Source organism: Colletotrichum chrysophilum, assembly GCF_026319265.1.
Source record: "Colletotrichum chrysophilum strain AFK26 chromosome Unknown scaffold_13, whole genome shotgun sequence".
NCBI classification, from domain to species: domain Eukaryota; kingdom Fungi; phylum Ascomycota; class Sordariomycetes; order Glomerellales; family Glomerellaceae; genus Colletotrichum; species Colletotrichum chrysophilum.
In genome coordinates, this window is record NW_026517300.1 from 390,983 (window position 1) to 407,586 (window position 16,604).

The window sequence follows — 16,604 nt, forward strand, 5'->3', positions numbered from 1 at the left end:
TGTATGAACATACAAAATGTGCCCTACTCCTGATGTCCCGGCCACCAACGGCCAGTCCAATGGCACCAATGGCCACACGAACGGCTCCAATGGCGCTGCCAACGGCAACAACGCTGGTGCGTACTACGTGATGCTTGCGCGACAACGTTTCGACCGTGACTGACTCTTCTCGCGTCCAGACCACCCTGGCTACACTGCCATTCCTGTAGGGACACCCAAACTGGCTTCCCACCGTGATGCCCTGTTCTGACTCCGATCGCGCAGACCAAGCAGAAGCACAGCAACCCTTACCAGCCGGTAGGAGACTTCCTCAGCAACGTCGACCGTTACAAGATTAGTATGTTCTGCCGTTCTCTAGGCCCTGCTCTTCAAAGCAGCCACTGACTGGAGGCGCAACAGTCGAGTCCACTCTGAGAGAGGGCGAACAGTTCGCCAACGCCTTCTTCGACACCGAGACCAAGATCAAGATTGCCAAGGCTCTCGATGACTTCGGTGTTGACTACATCGAGCTGACCTCCCCGGCGGCTTCTGAGCAGTCCCGCAAGGATTGCGAGGCTATCTGCAAGCTCGGCCTCAAGGCCAAGATTCTGACTCACGTCCGCTGTCACGTAAGAAGTCTCGCCATCTCGCGAGCAAGACTACTTCGCTAACCAGTGAACAGATGGACGATGCCCGTCTTGCCGTCGAGACCGGTGTAGACGGTGTTGATGTCGTCATTGGCACCTCTTCCTACCTGCGCGAGCACTCTCACGGCAAGGACATGACCTACATCATTAACGTGGGTCTGACTTCAATTCCGAGTCGCGCAATGATTTACTGACAGCTTTGATGAACAGACTGCCATTGAGGTTATCCAGTTCGTCAAGTCCAAGGGTCTCGAGATCCGTTTCTCCTCCGAGGACTCCTTCCGTTCCGACCTCGTCGATCTGCTTTCCGTCTACAGCGCCGTCGACAAGGTCGGCGTCCACAGAGTCGGTATTGCCGACACCGTCGGTTGCGCCAGCCCCAGACAGGTCTACGACCTCGTCCGCACGCTCAGAGGTGTCGTCAGCTGCGACATTGAGACTCACGTAAGTCGCGTCTGAGTGCGAAGATCCCACAAAGGCTCGACCATGCTGATGCGCGAGATTTAGTTCCACAACGACACCGGATGCGCCATTGCCAACGCCTACTGCGCTCTTGAGGCTGGTGCCACCCACAGTGAGTTGCTTTCCGTAGCCCGTGCCTGGGAAACTACTTGCTAATTGCCTGTCGCAGTTGACACCTCCGTCATCGGTATCGGTGAGCGCAACGGTATCACCCCCCTGGGTGGTCTGATGGCTCGCATGATCGTCGCCGCCCCCGAGTACACCAAGTCCAAGTACAAGCTCCACAAGCTCAAGGAGCTTGAGGACCTGGTCGCCGAGTCTGTCGAGATCAACATTCCCTTCAACAACTACATCACTGGCTTCTGCGCCTTCACCCACAAGGCTGGTATCCACGCCAAGGCCATTCTCAACAACCCCAGCACATACGGTATGTGGCCCAGCTACAGCGTTTGGCCAGTGACGAAAGCTAACTCGGAGCAGAAATTATCAACCCTGCCGATTTCGGTATGAGCAGATACGTCCACTTCGCCTCGAGATTGACTGGATGGAACGCCATCAAGAGCCGTGTCGAGCAACTTGGCCTCACCATGACCGACGCGCAGGTCAAGGTCGTTACTCAGAAGATTAAGGCCCTGGCAGACGTCAGGCCAATCGCCATTGACGACGCCGACTCAATTATTCGTACTTTCCACTTGAACCTCAACTCTGACGAGGAGAAGCCTCTTCTGCCGAACCTGACTGCCGAGGAGCAGGCCAAGTTCGAGCAGGCGGAAAGAGAGCTTGCTGGCGAGCCGGAGAAGCGTGCACTGGATGAGGCTGCAGCGGAGCCCGCTGCCAAGAAGGTTAAGGCGTAAAAATTGTTTTCGGGATGCATACGGGACTTCAAAAAAGGGGGCATCTGCTTGTACAATCATAGAGGGGAGAGCTACAAAAGTGTTTAGTTCAGATACCTCATCATATCAACGACGAAATGGAACGTTTATACTACGTAATTTTGACGCAGACTCCGATGTCGCTGATGCTATAACTTTCCCCACGAACCAGTAGAGCTCTTGCCTCGAGAGCTTCATCGAGGGCAGACACTCAGGCCACGTAGCTTGCAATGACATTTGCTATCCTTCCCGTAGGCTCACCGCCCTCGGTCGCAATAAAATCAATGGTCATTACGTCGCGTGCCCGTTGTCCAGGTAAAGCTCCAAAAAGTTAGCTCAGACGTGGACCGGGGTCCAGTTGGTGGGGCTTGGCCAAGGAGCTAAGATAAGATAAGCAGCGGCAGAATGCAAAAAAATAATTCACTGACAACTGGGTGTCTAACCGCCCGCGCTGAATCCCTTCTCTGTACCGGCAACGTCCAAAACTTCACCTCGAGAATGCGCATCCCTCTCATGCCCTCATGACACAATAGAAGCCGATCGAAATACCTCTTCTGAAAGTCGACTTCAATTTTGACCGATCGAAATACCGGCCGCGACCATAAACACAAATTCAAGATGGATGCGCACGCCCTGCTTTCGCGGCAAGGGTGGCGCGGCAAAGGGCACTCCCTCCACGCAACGGACGACGCAATCGGCCTCGCGAAACCGCTCCTTCTCAATCGCAAAGATAATACCAAGGGCCTCGGCCAAAAAGCGCATTTCACGAGCGACACGTGGTGGATGAATGCGTTCGACGAGCAGCTCCAGGGCCTGGACACGTCGAAGAAAGGGCAGGTCACGCAGACCGTCACGCAAGGACGGCTGAACCAAATCGAGAAGGTTTCTGGCGGGAAGTGGATGCTGTACGCGAGCTTCGTCAGGGGCGGGTTCTTGGATGGGACGATCAAGGGTCCGGAGGAAGACAGCGGCACTTCGACGCCGGAGAGCGAGGAGACGAGTGGCGATAGCGAGGATGGAGGCGTCAAGCTGTCGAGGGGCAAGGAGAGGGGTGAGACTAAGGAGGAGAAGAGGGCGAGGAAGGCTGCGAGGAGAGCGAGGAAAGAGGCGAGGGAGGCGAGGAGAAAGGAGCGGGCTTTGAAGAAGGCGAAGAAGTCTAAGGCGGTAGAAAAGGCCGACAAGGGGCAGGCGAGGGAGGAGTCTAAGGAGGAGAGGAAGGCAAGGAGAAAGGCGAAGAAGGCGAAGAGGGAAGCGAGGAAAGGAAAGACCGAGTCCGGGTGAGGTTGATCTGTCCAGGACATGGATCAGCTATAAAACCAAGGGTCTCAGGCTCACAGGTTGACAACCCTGCCGACTAGGAGGAAATCGCGCCGTTCACATGATGAGCGTTAGCGCTTGGTGACTACGCAGCATCGGGCAAGGCCGGTGATTGCCGCATGGAACGCACCAGCTCGAAAGATACCATTGGCGCAGCATATACAGTGCTGCTTCCGGCAGAGTTTGCGATATGGATATAGGATCGGAGCGCAAGATACACATCCGCGGTGTAACGGTATGCTTTCCAGCATAACCGGCCGCCGTAATTCAACTTTTACGCCATCTAAGCTGCCGACGCTGACTGTCTTCTGTGGTGCAGTTCCTTGTCTCTCATGCAAAGGCTTCGGGCCCATCTGAGCTAACATCTAAGGTTCTTTGGGCGTCTTACCCGGCTTGTTGGACAGCAGCCAGGGCCTCCTGTCCCAAAAGTCGTCCTTGATGATGTCCAGATGCTCTATCACGACGCGGGCCTTGTTGCGCTTCTTCTTTTCCTTCTCGGCCTGCGACTTGCTCTGTTGCGTTGGTTCGGCCAGGGCATCTGCGGCCTCGGACGCATTGTGAGTTCCGGGCTCGACAAGTTCGTACTATGAATTTGTTAGTGTTTTCGTAATCAAGGGGGAGTAGATATCCTTACGTCTCGGAAGATCACACTACCCTTCTTATACATCTCAGGCTCATTGTTATAGTTGATGTTGAATTTTGAGAAGAGAATCTCATTCTTGTCGCCGGAGACGGTGCCCTGGAAAACTTTTAGTTTTTGTGAGAACGGGAAGATTGCCCTTGTTATGTGACTGACCGCAAGCATTTGCTCGGCTGTCTTGTTGTCATAGCCGCCCAGTTGGATCAAGGACCAGAATGTTGTATTGTACAAGTTGTTGATGTGGCCTAAAAGGATGAGTCAGATCGAAATTCATGATAGAAAAACTCTAAGCAACAGTTTGCTGCCCGTATGACTCAGATATGTCGAAACTTACAGTCAACCTGACGCCAGCTCATGTAGTCTCTCAAGTTTGAGACAGTGGGATAGCAAACAGCCCTGCCATCAAAACTTGGCAGAGGTGGTGAAAGCGGGGTATCAGGGAAGTATTGTGACCACAAGTAGATGTAGTTGGCAGTGAACGTTGATACCACTGTGCTCACTAGCTTACTAGAGGTTTGTGAGCTTCTGCACTCTTATGCCCAAGGGTTTTGGTGTTCCCTACCTGGCTCTTCTTTCGAACAGCGTGCATGATTTATGGAAGACGAAACTGTACTCGTCGCTCACACCATACGCTATGGTGATGTCTGGAAGTTCTGTTACCACCACGCGCGCGGCCGCGTTCATGAGATCGAGCGCTCTTTTATCGTTCGGCTTCTCGAACTGGTACTTGGCGCATAGTCTGTGAGTCGGTCAGAGTTATTCAGTTGTTCGTCTGGTCCGATGTCCCCTTACTTTGTGAAACCTCTGCCGTCGATACGAACCACAATCCATGTGTTTGGAAGAAGGGTGTCAGCTTGCTCGAAAGCCTTTACATATTCGAACCTGTGACACGAGTTAGTCAGGTCTCGAGCTTCATATCGGGCGACCGTACTTGGAATTCGCCATAATGAGAATATTCGTGCTGAGCCTGCCAAGGTTGATAGGTGAACACTCAAAAATAGGACATAGGGCCGAGGATAAAATAAGAGGAATCGGGCTCGAAACAGGAGGTCAGGAGTCGTCACCCTCCTTTGACATGCGTCAACCCTCGAATGACAGTCAGAGATGGATTTCAGGTAGAGTTCGCGCCGAGTGTAAGGCGGGCGGGAATGGTGGGGGAGGGGTTGTTGCTCCTTCAGTGGGGTTCGTCGCTGAAAAGCTGCGTCCAAGCACCCAAAGGTAGGTCCCTGATCCCTGTAACCTCTGCCGTCAGCCTTGCAGGCGTGATGGAATAAAGGCAATCGCAACCGCGCACGGCTAAACGATAATTTGCGACTTTGGAGCTCTCAGACTTCCACTTTCTCAATTATTTACCAGCACCTTGTCGCTTCGAAATTGGCTGCTCTTGCCCGAATATCTTCGCCCGCAGCCCTATTGAGCATCATGAATTTTCTGCTCAGCAACGAAGAGAACGAGGCCATTGCCGCCGTCGAGGCCATCAATGCGATCAACAACACAAATACGATTCGGTCCGGCCACTCAACATGTCTGCGTTTCAACCGAGGAGGCGACCTTCTTGCTTCTGGCAGAGTCGATGGAACAGTGGTAATTTGGGATATTGAGACTATGGGAGTTGCCAGGAAGATGCGCGGCCACAACAGGAGCATTACATCACTAAGCTGGTCAAGATGCGGCCGGTATCTGCTATCGGCCTGTCAAGGGTGGAAGGCCATTCTATGGGATCTCAAGGATGGCAAAAGATACCGCGAGGTTCGCTTTCGAGCCCCTGCCTACATCGCCGAGCTCAATCCCTTCAACCAGTGAGTATAACCCCCCAACAGATCAGAAGAACTGAGCTGACGCGACAAGTCACCAGTTTGTGGCCTCCATCTTCGAAGAGCAACCAATACTCGTGGACATCTCAGACGTGAACGATGTGAAATACCCACTGCCATCAGCGCCGAAGCACCCCGAGGGAGAAAGGACCGAGAAGCAGTTGAAAGAGGATGCGAAACAGATGACAACGGTTACGATTTATACTTCTACCGGCGAGCACATACTGGCTGGCACAAACAAGGGATGGGTGAACGTCATCGATGTCAAAACGAGAAAGACGATATACTCGGAGAAACCTTGCAGCGGCGTCATTACAACACTGCGTCTTAACAATTCGGGGCGTGTGTTGTTGATCAATGCGCAAGATCGTATCGTCAGAACCTTTCACATTCCGAATCTGGCGGCGGAGGACCTGGACCTCGACACGGTACACTTTACGAAGGAGCACACTTTCTCGGACCAGGTCAACAGGTTATCTTGGAACCACGTCACGTTCAGCTCCGCTTCCGAATACGTAGCAGCGTCGACCTATAATAATCACGAGATATACGTATGGGACAGAGGCATGGGAAGCACAGGATTGATCCGAATCCTAGATGGACCCAAGGAGGAGCAAGGTGTTGTCGAATGGCATCCAGATCGACCGTTCATCGCTACGTGTGGCCTGGAGACGGGGAGGATATACGTCTGGTCCGTCATCCCAGAACAGAAATGGTCGCGACTTGCACCAGACTTTGCGCAGGTCGAAGAGAACCAGGAGTATGAGGAGAAAGAGGACGAGTTTGATATCTACGGTCAGGAGGAATTGACCAAGAGGCGGCTGGACGCCGAGGACGAGGATATTGACGTGGTCAGCTCTGACTTTCTTCACGTGAACAACGGGGGCAAAGAAGCGTTCCGCATGCCGATTCTTTTCGATCTTGGCGAGAGCGACAGCGAAGAGGAGTTTGTCGCGGTATCTACCGGAACCATGAGGAGAAGGAGTCCAGGTGCGGACGGTGAGATACCGGATAGCGAGGTGATTGAGGAGAAGATTCCATCAAGGAAGGGTGCAACCAAGCCGTCGAAGGCCGGCAGGAGGCGATGAAGGACTTGCTGTCACTTCAGTGTGGTGTTTCGACAGCTCCAGCAGCCCGGTTGAAGCGTCGGTGTACACGCGTGACGGGGCGTTGGATCGCGTAGCTATGGGACGAGCTTCGGTTGGCGTCCAGACCCCTGCCAAATACTTGGCGCGACGGCGGTGATGCCAGACTCCAGCTTCGTACAGCTGCTCATTAATAGCAAACAATGCCCAAGTGGTTTTAGCAAGCGCAAGTTGAACGTAGTCGTGCCTGAAAGAGTGCATCGAGACGTCGAGATATGACCTCGAGTCAATGAATAAATTTTTTTGACTCATCGGCCAGTTGCAACTTGAGGCCAGTCAGCCAGCGCGCCTTCCAACGAATCTCCTAAGAAACGTCAAGGTAGGTAAGGTAGAGCTACTTCTGTCCTCGTAAGGGATTGGTGCGTTTCAGCACTTTTGCGGGTACCCGGACTACCTCCAGCGGGAGCCTTAGGCACGCGTTCCCAGCCAGAGCAGGAGAGAAAGGAGCGTGACTGCCTAATCCGGCTAGCGCCTTTTGACAGGCTGCGCCAGCCGCCTCCAGGCAAGATTTCTCTGACCTCGCTCCTCGCTTTTACCTCCAAGGCTTCACATCTACAACTACCGACAAGCCATCGCTTCACCACGCGCATCGTCGGAGAGCGCGTCAAAGCACCAGCACACTCCTTTCCGACTCGACGACCGATATCACGATCGCGATTTTTTCTTCGACTCGCCCGCGCTCGGAAGCCGCGATTGGGAGGAACTGTGGAACCTTCTCCTGGGCCGCTGGCCGGGGATTGGCGTGGTCAAGAGCGCCATCATTGGAACGACTTTTCTCGACCTTTTGCATCTCGACGAGCGTTTCGTACGATAGAATTTTGCATTTCCGACTTCTTGCGCCTGCTTTGCGACCTTTTCAAGTCGCGTAACGACTATCTGCTGCATCCGCGTTTTTCGCCCCCGGACTCTGCCAGTCACGCTTCGACACCTTCCTTGCCGACTCCGACAGAAAAACCGGCAACATGGCGAACCTGTACTTTACGCACTCGAGTGCGCCAATCAAGACTGTGGAGGAGATCCAGTTTGGTCTGATGGCGCCCGAGGAGATCAAGAATATGAGTGTCTGCCACGTTCTCTACCCCGAGACCATGGACGAGACGCGCACCAAGCCTCGTGACGGCGGTTTGAACGATCCCATGCTCGGTTCCATCGATCGCCAATTCAAGTGCAAGACCTGCAACCAGGCGATGGGCGAATGTCCAGGCCACTTCGGCCATATCGAGCTGGCCAAGCCTGTGTATCACCCCGGCTTCATCAAGAAGGTGAAGAAGGTGTTGGAAATCGTCTGCCATAATTGCAGCAAGGTGCTGGCGGATAGAGTTAGTCTAACCGGCGTTGCTTGACAGCCACCTTGACTCGATTGTGCTAACCTGCCCATCTCAGAGCGACCCAGAATTTCTGCAAGCCGTGAACACCAGAGATCCAAAGGTTCGATTTAACCGGATATGGAATATCTGCAAGAAGAAGACCCGTTGCGAGAACGAGACCAAGGAGGTCAAGAACGACGATGGAGAGTACAGTTTGGGAATGAAGCAGGCTCCCGTCAACCACGGTGGTTGCGGCAATATCCAGCCCAGAGTTCGTCACAAGGCGTTGCAGCTCATCGCCAAGTACGAGTCTTCTGGCGAGGATGGTGTCAAGAAGAAGGAGGAGCCTCAAATCACACCCGAGATGGCTCACAACATTCTGCGCCGCATCAGCGATGACGACCTGAGGGACATGGGTCTCAACCTTGAGTACGCTCGTCCGGAGTGGATGATCGTTACTGTTCTGCCAGTTCCGCCTCCGCCTGTTCGTCCTAGTATTTCTATGGACGGCACCGGTCAAGGCCTGAGAAACGAAGATGATTTGACCTACAAGCTGGGTGATATCATACGAGCCAACAGCAACGTCAAGCAGGCCATTCGCGAAGGCTCTCCTGCACACATTGCTCAAGACTTCGAGCAGCTTCTGCAGTACCACGTTGCCACCTACATGGACAACGACATTGCTGGACAACCTCGTGCTCTCCAAAAAAGTGGTCGTCCCGTCAAGGCCATTCGTGCCCGTCTCAAGGGCAAGGAGGGTCGTCTCCGTGGAAACTTGATGGGTAAGCGTGTTGACTTCTCGGCACGTACCGTTATCACTGGTGACGCCAACTTGTCTCTCGACGAAGTCGGTGTGCCCCGAAGCATCGCTAGAACTCTCACCTACCCTGAAACAGTCACGCCATACAACATCGGCAGGCTGCACGAGCTGGTTCAAAACGGACCCAACGAACACCCTGGTGCCAAGTATGTTATTCGCTCTGACGGAACCAGAATTGATCTTCGTCATCACCGTCGAGCCGGTCAGATTTCGCTCGAGTACGGCTGGAAGGTCGAGCGTCACTTGATCACGGGCGACTACATCATCTTCAACCGTCAGCCCTCCCTGCACAAGGAGTCTATGATGGGTCACAGAGTTCGTGTGATGCCATACTCTACGTTCCGTCTCAACTTGTCCGTCACCTCGCCCTATAACGCCGATTTCGACGGTGACGAAATGAACCTTCACGTCCCTCAAAGCGAAGAGACGAGAGCAGAGGTCAAGGAACTGTGCTTGGTACCGATCAACATCGTGTCACCGCAAAGAAACGGTCCTCTTATGGGTATCGTGCAGGACACTCTTGCCGGTGCCTACAAACTCTGCCGTCGTGACGTTTTCCTCACCAAGGAAGCCGTGATGAACATCATGCTCTGGGTTCCCAACTGGGACGGTGTAATCCCCCCACCAGCTATCATTCGTCCTCGACCAAGATGGACGGGTAAGCAGATCATGAGCATGGCTATTCCCAACATTGTCAGCTTGCACAATGCCCCGGATTCCAAGGAAGACAACCCGCTTAAGGACGAGGGTCTTCTTATCCAATCCGGCGAGCTCCTTTACGGTCTGCTTTCCAAGAAGAACATCGGTGCTGCCAGTGGTGGTATTGTCCACATCGTCTACAACGAGCACGGCCCCGAAGCGTCTATGAAGTTCCTTAACGGGGTTCAACAAGTTGTCAACTATTGGCTGTTGCACAATGGTTTCAGCATCGGTATCGGTGACACGATTCCCGATAAGTTGACCATTGAGAAGGTGCAGGTACATATCGACGAGCACAAGGCGGAAGTCGAGGCCTACACTCAGCAGGCTACCGCCAACGAGCTCGAGCCTCTGCCCGGTATGAACATTCGTGAAACTTTCGAGAGCAAGGTTTCTAAGGCCCTCAACACTGCCCGTGATAAGGCTGGTACCACTACACAGAAGAGTTTGAAGGACTTGAACAACGCCGTCACCATGGCTTCCTCTGGTTCCAAGGGTTCGTCCATCAATATCTCCCAGATGACTGCGCTCGTCGGACAGCAGATTGTCGAGGGTAAGCGTATTCCTTTCGGGTTCAAGTACCGGACGCTGCCCCATTTCACCAAGGACGACTACTCTCCCGAGGCTCGTGGTTTCGTCGAGAACTCCTACCTCCGTGGCCTGACGCCAAGCGAGTTCTTCTTCCACGCCATGGCTGGTAGAGAAGGTCTGATTGATACCGCTGTCAAGACTGCCGAAACCGGATACATCCAGCGTCGTCTGGTCAAGGCTCTTGAGGATGTTAGTGCCAAGTACGACGGTACAGTCAGAAACTCCCTGGGTGATATCCTTCAATTCCTGTATGGTGAGGATGGTCTGGACGCTATCTACATTGAGAAGCAGCGGATGGACCACCTCAACATGTCAGACAAGAAGTTCGCTGACCGGTTCCGCCTCGACGTCATGGATGAGACCAGACCAGACGAGCTTGATTGGCTTGAGTACGGTAATGAGATTTCTGGTGACCCGTCAGTCCAGCAACTTCTGGACGAGGAGTACGAGGCTCTCCTTCATGATCGCAAGCAAGTTCGCAAGATCAACTTCAAGAGGAAGGACGACGAGTCGATGCAGCTGCCTTTGAACATTGTTCGTCTGATGGAAACTTCCAAGAAGCTCTTCGCTGTCGAAGACTTCCAGCGGAGTGATTTGAAGCCTCAGGATGTCATCCCTGCTGTCCAGGCTATGCTCAACAGAATGACCATCGTTCGTGGCAACGACGAAATCTCCAAGGAGGCCGACCGAAGCGCCACCATCCTCTTCAAGGCGCAGATCCGCTCCAGATTGGCCTTCAAGCGTATTGCTTGCCAACAGCGCCTGAACAAGATGGCTTTCGAGCACGTCCTGGGAGAGCTGGAAGCCCGTTGGGACCGTGCCTTTGTCAGTCCCGGTGAGATGGTTGGTGTCATTGCTGCGCAGTCTATTGGTGAGCCTGCCACGCAGATGACCCTGAACACCTTCCATTTCGCTGGTGTGTCTTCCAAGAACGTCACCCTGGGTGTCCCTCGTCTCAAGGAAATTCTCAACCTGGCTCAGAACATTAAGACCCCGTCCATGGTCGTCTACCTGAGTGGCGAGGAAAACGCCAGCCAGGAAGCTGCCAAGGCCCTTCGAAGCACTGTCGAACACACGACCCTGCGGTCTGTCACAGCCGTCACTGAGATCTACTACGACCCTATCATCACCTCGACTAACATTCCTGATGATTTGGATATGGTCGAGTCCTACTATCTCATTCCGGACGAGACTCATGACCGAGCCGAAGATCAATCCAGGTGGCTGCTCCGTCTCACGCTCGATCGCCAGAAGTTGCTTGACAAGGAACTTACTGTCGAGGACGTTGCTAGGCGCATCAAGGAGGAGTACCCCAACGATCTCGCCGTCATTTTCAGTGACAACAACGCCGAAGAGCAAGTTATCCGCATTCGCCCCATGCACGCTGGCAACGATGACAAGGACGAGGATGGTGAGAAGAAGATGGAGGACGATGTCATGCTTAAGAGATTGGAGACTCACTTGCTGGACACGCTTTCTCTGCGCGGTGTTAAGGGCATTGAGAGAGCCTTCTTGAATAAGGAGACGAAGCTCATCGAGACCGAAGACGGAGCATTGCTGGCCGCCAAGGCTGATGAGCGTTGCTCAGAGTGGTACCTGGATACCTCTGGAACTGCTCTCCGCCAGGTCTTGTCTGTCGACGGCGTCGATTCCACTCGCACATACACCAACCACTTGTGGCAGGTTGTTGAGGTCTTCGGTATCGAAGCGGCGAGATCGGCACTTGTCAGAGAATTGACGCAGGTGTTGGCGTTCGACGGTTCATACGTCAACCACAGACATCTTGCTCTTCTTTGCGACGTCATGACCTACAGAGGTACGATCTCCGCTGTCACTCGTCACGGTATCAATCGTGCAGACACTGGTGCTCTCATGCGTTGTTCCTTCGAGGAGACGGTCGAAATTCTGCTCGAGGCTGCCGCTGTTGGTGAACTGGACGATTGCCGCGGTATTTCTGAGAACGTTATGCTCGGTCAGATGGCACCGATGGGAACCGGTCACTTCGAGGTCCTCCTCGACCCCAAGATGTTGGAGACTGTCATCAGCGACAACTCGCGCATGGGTCTCATGCCTGGTATGCCTGTCAAGGGCGGCGAGGCCGGAGGTGCCGCAACCCCCTACGACTCTGGCTCTCCCATGGCGGATTCTGGATACTTGTCGCTCAGCTCTCCTGCTGCCGGAAACTTCTCTCCCATCGTGGGCGCTGGCTCAGATTCCCCTGCCGGTTTTGGTACCGAGTACGGTGGAGGAGGCTTTGGTGGTATTGGTTCTGTCAACCCGTACTCGGCGCAGAGCCCGGGCCGGCCAACAAGTCCATTCAGCACGTCACCGACCTCGCCTTTCAGCAGCTACGGATCTTTCTCGCCGTCCTCGCCGAACGCGGGATACTCTCCCACTTCGCCACTCATGGACGGTGCTGGCGGTCGCTATGCGACTTCGCCACAGTTCAGCCCTTCCTCCCCGTCGTTCTCCCCGACGTCACCCATGCTGCGACCCACGAGCCCTGCAAGCCCCAACTACAGCCCGACGTCTCCAAGCTACTCGCCGGCTTCTCCCTCTTCGCCAAGGCACTACTCGCCCACCTCTCCAGCGCAGTACGCCTCGCCCACCTCGCCGAGCTACTCTCCTGCCAGTCCCAACTACAGCCCGGCATCTCCCAACCTTCACGGGGCTGGTCCCACGTCGCCATCGTACTCCCCTGCGTCGCCGACGTGGTCGCCAACTTCACCGGAGGCGTACTCGCCGACAAGCCCGAGTTTCAACCAACGAACTCCTGGGGCGCAGCAGTCTCCGACCAGCCCCAGCTACTCCCCAACCGTAAGTGTACCATCACTCCTATAAACGCAAACCTGGCAGTTTCTAACACGATGTCACAGTCACCTTCTTGGTCTCCGAGAACCCCTGGACCCGGTGGTTCTGGAAACTAAACGTGTGTCGAGCTCTGATGAGGCATCCGATCGTGCCTTCGGTTCGCCACTTTCTTTTACTCTCCTAATACGCCGACTAATGATTCTACGGCTTAACTGGTTCTGGTTGATTGGAACATTGCATCTCATCACAGACGCAGGCTGTCACTGATCTCTTCTTTCGCGCGGAGGAAATGGTTGCTATGCATCATAGAAGTGCTCCAGAGACAACACACAAAAACAACACAAGATTGCGCCAAGCAAAATGGCTAGAGGGAAAGGTACTGGACAGGAAGCGGCACGCATATCTACACCCCCACAAAACAAACGATTGAGAAAAAAAAAATTCCCAAAGAAAGAAAACCCTTTCACGGCGTGGTTTCTGTAAAAAGCTGATTTGTATTATATGCGATGGGGGTTTAAGGGGGAAGGAGGGAGGGGAGTGGACTCTTGATTTTGATGCTTACGTGCGACGGAGAGATGAGGTTGAAGGACTCCCCGGCCCACCCCCCTTTGTTGGAAGAGACAAAGACACAGATTGGACTTTTCTCGCGAGGGAGAGGAGGTTTAGTTTTTTTTTTACCCCCCTACCCACAGAAGACACTCTGGAATGAACCAAGATTGGTTTTGATGCGAATAACACTGTGTGCAATGCGTGTTGTGCAATCTCCTATGTGTGTAAGTGTGCAGCATCCGACAGACAGAGCCTCTGCTGTGATGATGACCGTCGACCTGCACCGTTCCGAGTGTGTGCCCAGTCGTTGCAGTTGCAGCCCGAACATCGCGTTTACTACTTCAAGAAAATGCCAAACGTTGGGCAACAACCACATCCAATTTTACCGCTCCAGGGCAGGGAGAAAGGTGGGTTCGAGGAGCACGGTTGGGGAAATGTGTGTCGATGGAGTCGGACGTGATCTACGGCGTTGTCATCACATACTACTCCTACTGTTGAACACAACCCACGCCCCCCCCCCCCCTCTCGCTCTCCCCCTTCCTCCCCTGCCTTGAGACCGTACACCAAGAATCGCCTCGCTCATCCGAGGGGGGTTGTTCATGGGGGAGACGTCACAATCTACCCACGCGTCCGCGTTTCTCCTTGCCGGAGCGAACTGACATGACACCAGGACGCAACAGGAAAAGCTCCTTGCTCGTTGCTCCTTGTCGTCGTTCGTCCCTTCCTTCCTTCTCCTTCGCGTGCCCGAGCAGGCAGCGGCGCGGACGGCGGGCGCGCGGACGCAGGCGACAGCGGCGCCACCCGCTTCCCACAGCGTTCGTCAAAACTCTGTTTCTAATTGTTCTGGTCCTTCTTTGTCTTGGGCTCTTGTGTCTCCTCTTTCCGGAGAGGGGCCCCTTGAGGCTTGTGTGTAAAGGCATGAGGGTTATCCATGAACAACATCAATGATGCAAGGCGGGGCCGGAGCTCGTACCCTCCTGGAGACTCGGGAGGGGGGCCGTTGACCAAGGGTCAGGTAGACATCATGGATTATTTGCCCATAGGACAAGACGCGTCCTCGTCGGACTGCTCGCTCTTCCTCTTTCGGCCAGCCGAGAGGCTCCATCCATCCTCTCCGTCTCCATCTTTAGTCCCGTCCCGTGTGCCAGTCTCATCGTCACAAAAGTTACGAGTCATCATACATGCTCACGATTCCGGTCTGGGCCATTCAGCCTCTTTCTTCAGTAGCCACGGAGCTGTGTGCAATGGATGGGGATGAAGGGAGGGTAGGGTGAACCAAGAGTCGTTCTTGATGGTGGTGTGCGGGAGGTCGCTTGACTTTCTAGCCTCACCAACACCCGCCGAGGGTTCCAATACAGTTTTGATGAACCCTCCCTCTCCCCTCCTGCTTTCTCTGTTTTTTTTTTTCTTTTTTGCCAAGCCGCGGTTCTTGCGGTTGGTTCCAACATGTGTACGCTCAGTAGCACGCGTACATACTGGTAGTGTGTGTGTGTGTTAGTGCGTGCGCGTGGGCCACACCCAGTTTGGGTGTGTTGCAAAAAAACGAAACGAAGAGGAATACTGCCTTACGGGGTCGCGGCCGAGTGGCAGAGACTGTGCCGTTTCCCCCGAGCCCCGAGAAGGGCAAGGGTATTTACCAGGTCCTTGGGGCACCGTATCCGTAGCAGGCATGAGGAAGAAGGAAAACGAAAGTCCCGCCGAAAGGGCCATCTCAATCTGAGCCGGCCCAGACCAATGACATTCGTTCCTTGATCAAATGCAAGGCGGCAAAAGCCAGGCAGCCCATTGTGCCTTTCGCCTGCGCCTCTCTTCCCCTCTCTTCGACTGCTGACTTTGAGGGCGTATGCTCACTTCCCAAGCGCCCGTAGCGACCACAATATTATGATAATTGTGGGCTCCAAATTTGCGGCGAAAAGGAGGGCCCTGACCTCGTATGCCCTTTGCTGCTTGTTGGTCTTGGGTTGGACGTCGACCCGGTCAACGGGCCAAGGGAACCGGAGCCCGGTAACAGGGCCCCTCCAGCAGGCGAAGGGGGAAAAAGGAAATATTGAAGGCCTTTGACTGCGACAAGCGAAGTAACTCGGTGAAAGATGGAAGGGGCCAAAGGTCATCGAGTCCCCACAATGAGACGGTTATTGCGCGTTGTCGAACCAACACAGTCTCTCTGCTTTTCATTCATTCTTGATAATCCATCATCAATCAGTCGCGCCGTGTGGGACCTTGAACTCGACGCACAGGACACACGGTCGAGACGCTAAAACCTCGAACCGTCTGCCGCAAAGATCGATCACTGGGGTTATCCCTAGCCCTAGCATGGTGAGATGGGGCATTGGGGGTGAAGCGCTGAGGCGTACATGGGGTTGAAGGGTTCCCGCGGCTTGGAGTTTTGTTGATTATCCCTTCTATAAACACTTCAGTTAAGAGCGCGAGCATGGGCCCATGTAGGAAGGATTGCACGAGGAGGGGAGAGAAGCAAAAGACCAACCGTGCCACCCTCGTAAATCGGCCGGCTTGCGGGCTAGATTCCGCTCCCGTCGCTGATTTTGGACCGGTCTGGCGAGATATACTGGGGGCTCTTCGCTTGACGTTGGCCTCGAAGGGGGCGATGAGCTTGTGAAGAAAAAGGAAAGAAAGAAGGCATGCGACGATATCGCGAGTCGTCTAACGATCTGCACCTGTGGCGCAGTTGGGCTTGCTTCCGCCCAACACCCGACCCCCAAAGCTGGCAGTTCCTGAGCGAATAGAGGACCATTTGCTTTTGTGAAGTTTCCGTTGGGCTCTGATTGGCTTTATGCAGTCGAAGCGATGTGCATAGCCGCCGACGACCAGGCTGGCGGGCGCCCTGGGCGGCGGCCTGCACATGCAAGCTGACTCCGGACAGCACCCTGTGCCCCAAACACGCATGCAAGTTGGGTGGACGGTCATGGCCGAAGATCCGTCGCGAGCGGAGA

At 54.3% G+C, this 16,604-nt stretch overlaps 5 protein-coding genes across 5 annotated transcripts; 4 read left to right on the top strand and 1 right to left on the bottom strand.

The window, feature by feature from the left end:
- Positions 1-16: 16 nt before the first annotated feature.
- On the top strand, positions 17-1,942 carry LYS1 (Saccharopine dehydrogenase; the record flags this gene model as incomplete). The annotated part of the gene is made up of 9 exons (XM_053175554.1): positions 17-116; positions 180-205; positions 265-337; positions 400-608; positions 662-778; positions 837-1,070; positions 1,134-1,200; positions 1,258-1,515; positions 1,569-1,942. 9 exons carry the CDS (start codon positions 17-19, stop codon positions 1,940-1,942), a joined length of 1,458 nt encoding a protein of 485 aa, XP_053040558.1.
- A 636-nt stretch (positions 1,943-2,578) lies between these two features.
- Positions 2,579-3,241, top strand: COL26b_002640 (uncharacterized protein; the record flags this gene model as incomplete). Its single annotated transcript, XM_053175555.1, has 1 exon — positions 2,579-3,241. The coding sequence occupies one exon, from the start codon at positions 2,579-2,581 to the stop codon at positions 3,239-3,241; it is 663 nt and encodes a 220-aa protein (XP_053040559.1).
- Positions 3,242-3,642: 401 nt separating this feature from the next.
- Positions 3,643-4,862, bottom strand: RGT1 (transcriptional activator; the record flags this gene model as incomplete). Its single annotated transcript, XM_053175556.1, has 7 exons — positions 3,643-3,861; positions 3,912-4,016; positions 4,074-4,162; positions 4,252-4,424; positions 4,480-4,656; positions 4,710-4,799; positions 4,849-4,862. 7 exons carry the CDS (start codon positions 4,860-4,862, stop codon positions 3,643-3,645), a joined length of 867 nt encoding a protein of 288 aa, XP_053040560.1.
- Positions 4,863-5,339: 477 nt separating this feature from the next.
- COL26b_002642 (uncharacterized protein) lies at positions 5,340-6,819 on the top strand (the record flags this gene model as incomplete). The annotated part of the gene is made up of 2 exons (XM_053175557.1): positions 5,340-5,716; positions 5,766-6,819. The coding sequence occupies 2 exons, from the start codon at positions 5,340-5,342 to the stop codon at positions 6,817-6,819; spliced, it is 1,431 nt and encodes a 476-aa protein (XP_053040561.1).
- A 1,019-nt stretch (positions 6,820-7,838) lies between these two features.
- On the top strand, positions 7,839-13,288 carry COL26b_002643 (DNA-directed RNA polymerase II subunit RPB1; the record flags this gene model as incomplete). The annotated part of the gene is made up of 4 exons (XM_053175558.1): positions 7,839-8,195; positions 8,260-12,715; positions 12,739-13,110; positions 13,170-13,288. The coding sequence occupies 4 exons, from the start codon at positions 7,839-7,841 to the stop codon at positions 13,286-13,288; spliced, it is 5,304 nt and encodes a 1,767-aa protein (XP_053040562.1).
- Between the last annotated feature and the right edge of the window lie 3,316 nt (positions 13,289-16,604).